General features: G+C 39.3%; 1 protein-coding gene across 1 annotated transcript in view; it reads right to left on the reverse strand.

The window, feature by feature from the left end:
• Nucleotides 1-1,369: 1,369 nt before the first annotated feature.
• The window catches only part of LOC141804925 (myosin IXb), a 37,345-nt gene continuing 26,656 nt past the window's right edge, over nucleotides 1,370-12,058 (reverse strand). Inside the window, exons 27-42 of the mRNA XM_074689605.1 lie at nucleotides 11,732-11,841; nucleotides 11,567-11,646; nucleotides 11,178-11,365; nucleotides 9,489-9,596; nucleotides 9,220-9,390; nucleotides 9,097-9,132; nucleotides 8,907-9,018; nucleotides 8,755-8,828; nucleotides 8,480-8,672; nucleotides 8,237-8,365; nucleotides 5,661-5,766; nucleotides 5,418-5,549; nucleotides 5,147-5,270; nucleotides 4,896-4,996; nucleotides 4,690-4,814; nucleotides 1,370-2,812 (exon numbers count right to left, since the gene is read on the reverse strand). Of these exons, the coding sequence (XP_074545706.1) occupies nucleotides 2,529-2,812; nucleotides 4,690-4,814; nucleotides 4,896-4,996; nucleotides 5,147-5,270; nucleotides 5,418-5,549; nucleotides 5,661-5,766; nucleotides 8,237-8,365; nucleotides 8,480-8,672; nucleotides 8,755-8,828; nucleotides 8,907-9,018; nucleotides 9,097-9,132; nucleotides 9,220-9,390; nucleotides 9,489-9,596; nucleotides 11,178-11,365; nucleotides 11,567-11,646; nucleotides 11,732-11,841 (2,073 nt within the window). The 3' untranslated portion in view covers nucleotides 1,370-2,528. The remainder of the gene's footprint in view (nucleotides 2,813-4,689; nucleotides 4,815-4,895; nucleotides 4,997-5,146; nucleotides 5,271-5,417; nucleotides 5,550-5,660; nucleotides 5,767-8,236; nucleotides 8,366-8,479; nucleotides 8,673-8,754; nucleotides 8,829-8,906; nucleotides 9,019-9,096; nucleotides 9,133-9,219; nucleotides 9,391-9,488; nucleotides 9,597-11,177; nucleotides 11,366-11,566; nucleotides 11,647-11,731; nucleotides 11,842-12,058) is intronic.

Here is a 12,058-nt window from a genome sequence, read left to right on the forward strand (position 1 = left end):
CCAAAAAAGTAGACTTTATTATCAAACAGCCTGGTTCTTGGGTCTGAAGAGATATTTTTCTATAGCTCAGCTGTTTAAAGAATATTAAGCGCAGTCAGAAGCAAACAGCATACATAAGCTGTTCATGAGAAGGCACAAAGCCCGCCTTTTGAGTCAGCATTTCCACTGTGGCTCCCAGAGACTATCAGCTTCAAAGCTTAGTGTCAAAAACAGGTGAGAGTCCACATTCATATTATATACAGCCTATGGTAAATAAAGGAATATAAATAATAAAACATGTTAAAATGTGTGATTTTCATATTAGTAATTCATTTTGGGCATTCTTTACACAATTTTTGTTAAAAAATTAATTCAAGCGGCAAAAACCTCAAAAGGAGCCACTTGGAGGTTGAAAGAACCGGATCGCTGTAGTGAGCTGAGCCAAAAGAACCGAATCTCCTAAGGGTGCCTATATTCCCATCACTACCTCATTGCACCCCGTCTTCCAGAACCAAACCAAGACCCGCCCTTTGACTGCAATACGACTCAGCGATTGGCTCACCGGTGTAAGGCAACTCCAGAGCCTGCGTCTGATTGGTTAAGAAAAACGTTGTTCTATTGATTCTCACATGGTGATTTGTGAACGTCACGCCGCGGGTTCGATGTACACACAGGAAAAGCCATGTACGGGGAATGGTTGAGTTTATGAAGAAAGTGTACAGGATGTACAGCAAATTCACACGCATACGTTACATGTTAAACGTCCTCGCTTCCTTCTGACTGACATGCTGTTCAACAAGAATTTAAATTAATGTAACTGAATTTAATGGATTTAATTCACGTTTAATTTATGGTATTTTATTTCTTATACTTTGATCTATTCCCTTTAATTTTGTTGATCATTTGGGGCTGCATGTTACAATGTATGAAAGGTACTTTATAAAAATGTGTTTTACTTCTTTTGTTGCCTTTTTGGGTTTAGGTTTCTTCTGTGTTTACCAGGTTGGAAACATTTCTTTAATCAACGTAAAAAGTCAAATGGAAAATACAATGTAGGAACAAGGAAGACAAAATATGTCAGTCATAGTGTTGCGGATGTAACACCTGAAGTAGGATGGTCCTCCTCCCACAAGACTTTGCCCTAAAGTAATAAACTTAAATGAACCAGGCTACTACACATTCATTGTACTTCAATAACATATCGGTGAATTTCAAAGCCCAGCATATATTTGTGGACATCCAGATTTTTAGATAGAAATTGAGTTTTTACAAAGTTTTGAATTTTTGAAGAATAATTAAGAGTGAAATGAGCCAAGATAACAGTTAGTTCTGAAATGGTGCAGCAGGATGTGTGCAATTGTGGGGAAAACAAAACAAAACTGTAAATTGAATCATTTGGAGAAATGAAAGTTACAGGAGGAAACGAAAGTGTTTTGGTGTATACACAGAAAAGTATGAAAGAAGTACAACATGTTATGACAAGCTCATAGACTCAAAGTTTCAGTATTGGTTTTGATCTCAGATGTATACTTAAAGGAAAGTAAAACTTAATAAAAGGAGAACATATTTAATTGGTTCATTTTTATCGACTGCCTCATCTGTTTTGTCTTTGAGAAAACACACTTTGATTGGAACTACTTTCTATTGGTGGTTTCTTTCAAGATCCTTTCTCCTTTGAGATTAACACACAGCTTCCCTTGAAAATAAAATAAAAAATCATATATTTCAAACAGATGTGACAGTTTATCAAAGACAGTTGTAGCCATCTGTTTATATTTCAGCAGAATTCATCTGAAAATGGTCAGTTTATTTCAGCATGAGTCAAAAGTCAGACTTAGAGAGTGTTCAACTTGATATGAATTATTCCTACCCATTATAAAACGTAAAGTCATGCATATTTGAAAAACCTAAATGTAGAGACGGAATATTTACTTGGTGAAACAGTACTGCCATGCACTACCACTAAAAGTGACAGAGGCGAGTATTTTCAGTCAGTCTTGAAGGCAGCATAATGACCATTCTCTTTACAGGTGTATGGATTTACAGTCAGTCACAGCAATCATTCGATCAACAAGAAAATAAACAGTGGAAAAATGTTCAGACAGCACAAAATCTGATGCCCTGATCCTAATTTTATGGTACACTTACTTGTGTTTTCCCCCCACAAACACTACAATCTCCCACAAGTAGCATACTGATAAATCCCAGAATAAAGTCCTCTGGTGAAAGAGGTGCTTGTCTCTGATTGCTCCTCCTCATGTTGTCCTGTTTTTCTCCACAGATGAAAACAACACACAGCTTCACAGAACTGGTACCAACCTGTTATAAAAAGTGTACTGTACAAACATGTATAAGGTTAAAATCACATAAGGTGTAATGGTCCGACAAAAGAGGCAGAACAGTCTGTACCATCTCCTGTTGAATACAGATCAATTCTCAAAGCAGTTTGTTTCATAGCAGCAAAGACGAACAGAAAGTCCTGTAAAACAAAGTGCACAGTTTCTTTTTGACACAGCACGAGTCTTCTTTTAACACAAACTTGAATAAATTTATGATGGATCTTCGTCCTCATCGATGTAAGGGATGTCCAGATCCTCAAAGCTCCTGCTGATGGTCTTGCTCTTGCTGGCGTCCTGTGGTTTGTCTGTTGGAGAGGGGCTGTCAGGGCTGGGCATGAAGCACAGGAGTTGTGTAACATTTGTTTTTTGTCCTTTTGAGAACTCTTTCTGTTCGTCGTCTGACTGAGCCATCAGACTCCTGACTCTCTGCGCCAAGTCAGGAGGTTTGGGCGGGCAGTCGGGTTTCTGGGTTTTTGATCGCATGGCCACTTTTCCTGATAACAGAAACCACAGATTAGTTAGCTCAGTTTGACAGAGATTCTGGTAAAGCACATGGTAACTTTTCAGATACAAAACTGTCACTTTGACTTATAAACATAGCTGCCAACATTAGACTTTGACAAACATGTATTTTCACCTCCGTATTTTACGCTATAACCTGTGAATGCTTGTAGCTGTCATATGGGAATGCCCGGTTTGAGGACACATATCCTACATCCACGTTTTGTGGTCAACGGTTCATTTGACTCTGTAGTTACTGCTGACCACTACCACGACAAAAAAGTAACACTTCACCCTGTATTTAATGGACAAGTGAGTCTCACAACTCTCTCAGAAAACACACAACACACAGATATTGGCTGCTAAACTGCTGATAGTGGATGATGCATTCACTGAACCTTGTAATTCTCATTCCCATTATCCAGTCCATTACAGTATTAGACAATTTGGGAGAAAATCGGGAGTTCAGCGGGAGAAACAGCTAAAAAAACAGGAGACTCCTGCAGAAAACAGGAGTGTTGGCAGGTATGCTTATAAATGGTTCAAAGCAGATGCAAAAAATCACTCAAATCTGAAGACAAATGCTTGACCTTTATTAGGGATAGACTGATTATCGGCCGGGCCGATATTTGGCATTTTGGAGCATATCGGCCTTATTTTAATCCAACGGCTGATATGAAACCCATTCAAAACTATTTTGGCTCTGATGCTTCACTGCACAGAATTTCTTCCTGTCTACACTATGGAAGCCCTAGAGGGTCATTTAAAATCAGTCATGCAAAACCAAACAGAAAATTAATTCAACTACATTACATGCCTGTAAAAGGCAGTACAAACTCAATTTTGTCCAGTTGTATTGCAGTTACATAGAAATTTTGGAAAACTTTATTTACTGTAGAAAACTTTAGCTATTTATTTTCACAAGTTTTCATTTAACTTTATAAAACATGCTGCTAAGCCTGGGAGCTGTTTAAGAAATATATCCTTGAAGGCATTTGTTTGCAGTTAAGTGTTGGAGTTTGTATTGTTCCAATTTTTTTTACGCCAATATTTTCACTTTGACTGCAAATGAATATCAGCTTCAAATATCAGTTATCGGCCTCCTTGCCTACTAATAATTGGTATCGGCCCAAAAAATTAATATCAGTCTATCTCTACCTTTTATTACTGAAGATAATCAAATCATAACAAACTAATTCGAGGGAAAAAAAAAACAATTTTAGCGGTGGTGTAAAGGAACCAATGGTCAACAAAAAATACGACAACCTGGTTCACCCCCTCTCATTCATGCCACCCAAACCATGACAGGTGACTTCCAAAAAAAAAAGAAAGGAAATCACCTCATATCTCTGCCTCCTCTCCAATAATTAACCACTCATCAATTATCATTGGTTATTATTATCACAAAACAACCTGACATCCCAAAAAAACAGAAATACAAAAAAAACCTTTAAATGTATTCATTCTCCTAAGGCAGGGTGAGGGGGATATCATAAGTTTGTCTCTGTAGCACTACGTTTTTTTTTGTTTTTTTTTTCCTGTGTAAAAAGGTCTAAAACATGGTGTTTTTTATTTCTGAGTAAATTTCTATCAGCACTCTAGTTTGAGTAATGCTGGCACTGCTTTCTGTGCACTCTGCAGCCTTTAAAGTAGCTGAATTACAGAAATAGGGTGGTAGTAGTTTGTCCCTGTGCCTTTTTTAGCCCACAGCTGGCAGGAGTAATTCCTGACAGAGACTTTTTTTTGCAACAAACAGAGAGTAGCTTGTGAAGTGGAAATAACCCTTGATTATGAGAGAGTATGATAGCCTTATCCTTAAATTTTCCCTGTTAACCAGAGGAAGGTGAATGTACCTTACCTCCCTACTGACCTTCCGAGTCCAAACTGTCCAGTCGGTCATCAAGGCTCTCCGTACTCATCGACGATGACGAGTCCAAGTTGTCATTGTCAGAGTTGTCCTGCTCTAAGTCAGGCAACCTGCAGGCCAAGTCCACCCTGAAAACAGTGAAGCAGGACAGTATTCAGCATCACTGGAATGTAAAGTGAATATAAGTAAAGAAAATAAACAAATCGCACTTTTCTTGTTTGATGGACTTGATCCTATCGATGAGAGTCCTCTCTGTTTCATCTGAGGGTAGAGAGGCTGGAGCGTCCGTCTCTGATGGCTTTTCAACAACCTGCACAGGAATCATAGAGTGTGGTGAGAGTCAGGTGAGGAAATAGTGGAACTTTCTTACAAAGAAGAATCAAAAAGTGCTTGGGTCAACATTACCAATAACAAAATCAAGAAGAATAAATCATCTAAGCAGCTTGTAGGTTTCCCTCACCGTGTTTTGTCTCCTCAGTTTGAGCTGATTGACAGCCAGAGCCTCTGCATACTCCAGCTCCTGGATGTTCTGCATCTTCTCATTGTAGCGTCTCAGCTGCTCAGTGATCAGGATCTCCACACACCTGCACACGACACAGTCAGAGGTCAATACACCCACACAGCGCCAACTTCACATGAGGCGCTGAGAAGCCACACTTTTTTGCACAGGACTGGGCAAAAATCAAGCTACTGAATAAAATATATCAGAGGATACAGAAAACATGACTCACGTTGTTGTTTTTGCTACATCCTTCATACCAAGGAAGGGGTCGCCATTGTCAGGTGAGCGCAGGATGCAGGGGGCGAAGACGATAGCAAGAGAGCTTGATGTCATCTTATTGTGCTCCTCCTCCTTTGCAACTCTAAAAAAACACAGACATTACACTCTTATGACTTAAATGATCACCGATGATCTTCATGAGGAGTGGTGCAATCTGGGAACTGGGGATAAAGAATAGCAGAGACTTTCCCACCTGACAAGGTGAAAGATGAGGCGCTCTAATGTGTTGTAATTAGCAGGAGGAAGCTCATCAACCTTCTGATAAATGGCTCTGATTCTCTCTGCTCTCTCCGGAAACTCTGAGGACGACACAGAGATCAATGGACGTGTCAAGAGTCAGTATCCAAACGTCTGAATTAACGATGAGATTAGATGATGAGTTCATTCAAAAGGGAAAAAAGGAGTGAGAAGATCAAAGTTTGCAAAACAGAAACATAAACATTGTTAATATGTATTTTGCAAGTTGGATGTTGATGATGTTGTAATGTTTAATGTCTTTGCTCTTTTATGTGTTTATGATTATCATATGAGCTGAACAACAGGACAGATTAAGACTAGGGGGTAACATCGGGTTTGGAAAAATGAAGCCTGTGCAGAAGTGCTATAAGTTGCTGTTCATCAAGAATCTGGCTGCGGAAAGACCAGAAGTCATGTACACATTTTTCTAACTCAGCGGTTTAGAAGTTATTAGGATTTTTTGATTGTCCAATCAGAGACACATGTCAGTTCACATGACTGATGAGCACCTTGTAGCTGTTTGAAAGAAACCTCATAGCCCATGTCATATCCAATGTGGCTGTGTCTAAGGATCGGTTTCATTTCACGGTTTCAGGAACTGACAGGTGACGTCGCGTTTTAGACAGTCTATGATTAAGACTTCATGTTTGCTTCTAGCTATGATTAACATTTCTGTAATAAAAATAATTTATTGACTATCCATCAAATGATGTGTAACCTGATAAATGACTAAAAATATGAACTATCACAGTGAATGTACTTGAGTATGGAAATCATTGCCCCTTGTTTAAAAAAAGAGGGTTACTTGCTTTGATAAATACCATGAGATCATAGGTCAAAGTAATGAGATACTTTATTGAAGTTATGTGATAAAAAGTTCAAATAATGAGAAACTAAATTGAAATTATGAGAAATAATTTGTCTAAATTATGAGAAACTAAGATGAAATTTTGAGCTACTTTGTTGAAAATATGAGATAAAATTTCTAAATAATGTGATACTTAGTTAAAACTAAAAGAAAAAAAGTTGAAGTATGAGAATAAAAAAATTGAGACTTCATGTTTGCCTCTAGCTGTGATTAACAACTCTGTAATAAAAATGGTTTATTGATCATTTATCAAATGATCGGTAAACTGACAAATGACTAAAAACATGAACTATTACCATGGATTGAGTATGGAACCCTTGCCCTAGGTTTAAAAAGAGGGTAATTTGCTTTGACAAATACTATGAGATCATAAGTCGGAGTCGGAGTCGAGGTGCACCGAGTCACCAATCTTTAAAAAGCCCGACCTGCAGATACCGATTTTTATTTATTATTTTTATAACTGACAGCATATACCTTCAATGTTCCAATCTTATTTTATTGAAAATCATTGAACAATACCTATGAAACAATAAGATCTTTATGTTTTAACTTAAACAACCAAAGTGTCCTGAGTTTTAAGTCTCAGAGCAAAAAGCGACAGTGGCTGGCTGTCAGACTTTCCCAGCTGTTAAAAGTTTCATATGTAAGGATGGGCCAATCAGCAATCATATCCCTGATCACAGATCACCGATTCCCCAATATTAAAGAAATCTGCACTGATCGATAGGCCAGCCAATTGATCAGTGCATGTCAATATACTATATTACAATTTCGTGATGAAAAGTTGAAATATGAGATACTTGGTTGAAATTATGAGATGCAATGTCAAAATTATGAGAAACTAAGATGAAATGTCAAAATGATGAGGATCAAAGATGAAATTATGAGCTACTTAGTTGAAAATATGAGATAAATGTTCTAAATAATGTGATACTTGGTTAAAACTGTTACAAAAAAATCAAAACATGAGATACTTTGCCAAAATTACTTTGAGACTAAAGTCAAAATTATGAACCACAAAGTTGATATTTTAAGAAAATTTGTCCAAATTATGCGATAGTAAATTAAAATTATGAGAAATAATTTTTCCATATGAAGAGACACTTAGTCAATATTATGAGACTTTTTATCAGAATTGATAAGATACTTGGTCAAAGTTAGGCCCTTTTTGTTTTAGTGTTTTCTTTGGGGCTTTTTATGACTTTAATCAGATAGAAAAGAACAGTGGATAGAGCAGGAAACAGGACAGGGTGGGAAGTAAAGGGGCCGTAGACTGGATTCAAGTCAGGGCCACCCACACGAGGGTGAACCTCATGGAGCACGACCCAGACCACTCGGCCTTCTGTGCTCTAAGAGGACATTTTTTATTGAAACTGCAAATTAAAAAGTAAAAGTATTTGGTAATGAGTAAAAAATGTGAGAAACTAGTTTGAAAAATGAGATAATCAAAGTTGAAATTACAAGACAAAAAGTCAAAATTGGAAAAGTGATGTCTTTGCTTCCCGTTGCTGACCTCACCATGCAAATGATTTTCATTTCTGAATAAAAGAAAAGTTTCTGGTAACTTCTGTTTCCAGTTCACATACAGCATGAAACAGCTGCAGAACAGCTGCAGTCAGTCTTTGTGTTAACACCTTAATATTTACATACTAACATTTACTTACCCACAGCATGCAGGAAGTCACTGTAGAGGGAAAAGGTCATGAGGGGGTCCGGCAGCTCTCTGAGCCAGCGTTTAACCAGACCTGTGATGGTGTGGATCGGGTAGTTCTCCAAAGACACGCTCTCTGGATCTGAGGACAAAGATATTAAGTAAAAAGTATGCTCCAAACAAAACTGTGATCTGGATTACAGATACATGATTTAAACCCTCTACGGTTTCAGCTGAGTCTCAAAGACTTCCGTACTGGTCTGCAGGATCTGGTGCAGCTCCCTGGCTCGACAGGCTGAGCCCGACTTGCGGTAAATTCCCTCGGTGTAGAGGCCGTTCAGCTCCACGTGCATCAGCAAAGACTCCACCACTTTGGGCACAGGGTTTGCTTTACTGGTGAGGACACACACGTCCACGCCGAAGTGGAGGGAGCCCGGGACGCTGTCGTCCTATCACGAGCAAGATGAGAGGAGTTTACATCACACGTTTGTCTCTGAAGATCTTTAGTCACGATTCAGGGTTTGTCCCTACCTGTCTGGCACAGCGAGTCGAGCAGTCCGTGATGATTTTGTCCAGGCATTTCTTGTGGCAAATCAACTTGCAGGCTGTGATGAAAGAAAGAAGAAGTGGTTCAAATAAACGCTCTACTTCCTGTTTTGGTTTTTCGAGGGTCACAAACTTACCGCTGCACATGTAAGCCTTCTCCATTCCCCAGATGTAGGAGCCACACAGGTCACATGACTGCATGATGTTCACCTGGTACGTGCTGAAGCGGTGATCCAGGACACTGTTGGGCTGCAGAGAGAAGATGGGATGATTCACCTGGACTACTGTTACTAAAATCTACTATTTAAGGAAGAAAAATCTACTTACACATTTGTCCTTTTTCCTCCTCTTCTTCTTGGTCGTCTGAGAGCAAAGGATGAGAGTTAAGAAGTGAATCTGATAATATCTTATCCTACCTGGTGTACTCGAGCGTCTGAAACGTAAACATACCTTGGTTGGTTCAGAGTCTGACCGTTTCAGCTCGCCCCTGATGAAACCGTCCAGCACAGACTGGAACAGGTTGACCACCAGAGAGACCTCAGACTTCTGCTTGGATCCTGCCAGAGTGTTCACCTTGTTGTGGTAGCCCTTCATCAGGTCTTTGTAGCCAATTTTGGGCTTCTGTAAGCCACAAGGTAGAGTTACACTTCTGCATCAAACTTTCCTTCACACTAAACACACAAAAATCAAGTTTTCTCAGAGATCAAAGCTGGACTGACCTGGACTGAGTACATGCCTTTGATGGTCTCTCTGAACTGCATGGTGGCTGTGAGGAAGATGCTCTCTGTTGGTGAAAGCTCCTTTATTCTCGTCCGTAGGTCGTTCACCTGAGAATGAAGAGAAGTGCGAATAAGACAGGCAACTCTTTTCATTTCATGGAGCACGTAAGAGGGAGCATATTACTCCCATCCTGGCCTCCCTGCACTGGCTGCCCGTGCATTTTAGAGTACATTTTAAGATTCTTTTATTTGTTTTTAAATCTTTACATGCTCTGGCCCCATCTTACCTCTCTGAGCCTCTTCACCCCTACACTCCTGCTCGGTGCCTCAGGTCAGCTGATCAGCTGCTCCTGAAGGTACCGAGATCCAAACGGAAGCTCAGAGGGGATAGAGCTTTTTCTGTGGCGGCCCCCAAATTGTGGAACGAGCTTCCCGTCCACGTCAGACAAAGCTCCAAACTGCCAAACTGTACGTTTTTAAAACTTGTCTTAAAACTCATTTTTATTCCTTGGCTTTCGACCCTGCATGAGACTCTGGTCCTGTTTTAGTGTTTTATGGTTTGCTTTTACTTATTGTTTCTACTGTTTTTAAATTGTTTTTTAAAAACAATGAAACAATTGTTTTAGTATTTATATCTGCATTATTTTATCCATTGTTTTTAATTAATTTCTGTCTGTGTTGTTTTGTCTATTTGTGTACAGCACTTTGTTTCAGCTGTGGTTGTTTTTGAAGTGCTTTATAAATAAAGATGAGTTGAGTTGAGTTCATCTCTTTCTGGCATAAAAAAGGAGAAGAATGACATGATGTTGTTACCCCTTTATAGAATACAACAAACTCAAGATTCGTGACATTTTTCTATCCTGCAAAGCTTCCTTAAAATTTAAACCACCAGATTAAAAAAAAAGTGATACAGAAAATAATATGTGACCTAGAAAAGCACTCAGGGAGCACAGACCTCCGCCAAGCATATTGTGATTGTCATGTAACACTTTCGTCCTACTTTAATGTTATACTCCCTTTCAGCAGACTGTCTGCTACAATTTGGTGTTAGTTGCAGGTTTGTGCAATAATTTGTTTCCTGACAGTGTTGAAAATTATGATGACCCAGTACATATTTCATATTCCAGATCTTAGCATCCAGAATATCGCCAGGATCTGGATCATACTTTTACATCTGTTAGAAATTAAAGTGACCTTGTCTTGTATTGTTTTGTAAAGCAATCCGACCATTTATGGTGGAGTTATATACACATATGGTGAAAACGGCCCTATCTAACAATGATAAAGAATCCTTTAAAAAAAATCCTGGATCCAGACAGTGATCCAGATCACCTCAAAATTTAATCACTTCTTCCTTATCCCATTTTGAACGTTTCCTGAAAATTTCATCAAGATTCATTTGTTACTTTTTGAGTTATGTTGATTTCACAGACAAACAAATAAACCCCTTCTTCCTATACTCTCCAAATGAAGCATAAAAGCCCCAAAAATGTAACTTTAAAAAACAATAAAAGAATAACAGGCAACCTTAATTAATAAAAATGTGATTGATAAATTCTCAATTTGAAACTCAATTGCCAACCCTTTAGAAAATCAACATCATTAAACACAGTGCAGAGCAGTGACAGGTGTATGTGGGTCAACAGCTGACAGTTTAATAATTAACACCTGAGCTGGTGACAGCCTCACCTGGTTACCGAGGAATTCGTCCAGGTTACGCAGCTCTTTGGTGTCCGTGATCTCGCGGTCCAGAGACACGTTCCACTGCATCACCCGCGTGGCCCGGCTGATTTTAATGGTTGGGTTTCGTTTGACTCTGTCGTCGTCTTGTTTGGGCATGTGGTAGGGATGTGGAGTGTAGCTGGCCAAGGTGATCGCTGTTGGAAGAGATAAAGGTGATATCGGTTAAAAAATATGGATTTTAATATCATTCATGAAACCAGCTGAGTCTCTTCAACCACTGAAATAATACAGGAAGGTTTTGAAGTTTTGAACTGAACTCCAGATGGCAGCAAAGAGGAGATGTAAAGAAAGTGTTGCGTTTCTGCTTTAAGGATGCAGCTAACACATCTACTGACCATTTTTTTCTGATGCTGGATCGTGTATAGGAGAAAATTTAGGCCCACGCTTTCTGAGGAATCTACTGAGAAACCAGATCCTGCAGGAAGAGAACAGACGGTATCAGTTCCAAGCAACAACAACAAATAAATCAGCCAAGAGGTGAGTTGTTGAGCTGTTTTTACCTCTCTGGAGTTGTGAGTTGTGATGAGTTAGAATCCTGCTGTCCTGAGTCGTCGTTGCTGCTTGGCGCAGGGAGACTGAACCTCGACCCGTCAGGTTCTGCTGGTAACCGCTACAGCACCAAAACATGAACATGCTGTGAGTTTCACTGTGAACCAGAATAAGCAACTCTGCAAAAAAACCAAATTGTTCCGGAAACAGCGTTAAAGTTAGGCTTCCTTCCCCACCGCATCCTCCTGCGAGAGCTGCTCCACCACCAAACAGGACCGCATAAACATGATACATCATCAGCGTTTTAATGATCCTCCACCGGTTTTCCTCCTCATGCA

This window comes from Halichoeres trimaculatus, unplaced genomic scaffold, assembly GCF_033239565.1.
Source record: "Halichoeres trimaculatus isolate MK-OKI-2021-1 unplaced genomic scaffold, fHalTri1.1 fHalTri1_scaffold_15, whole genome shotgun sequence".
In the NCBI taxonomy this organism is placed as follows: domain Eukaryota; kingdom Metazoa; phylum Chordata; class Actinopteri; order Labriformes; family Labridae; genus Halichoeres; species Halichoeres trimaculatus.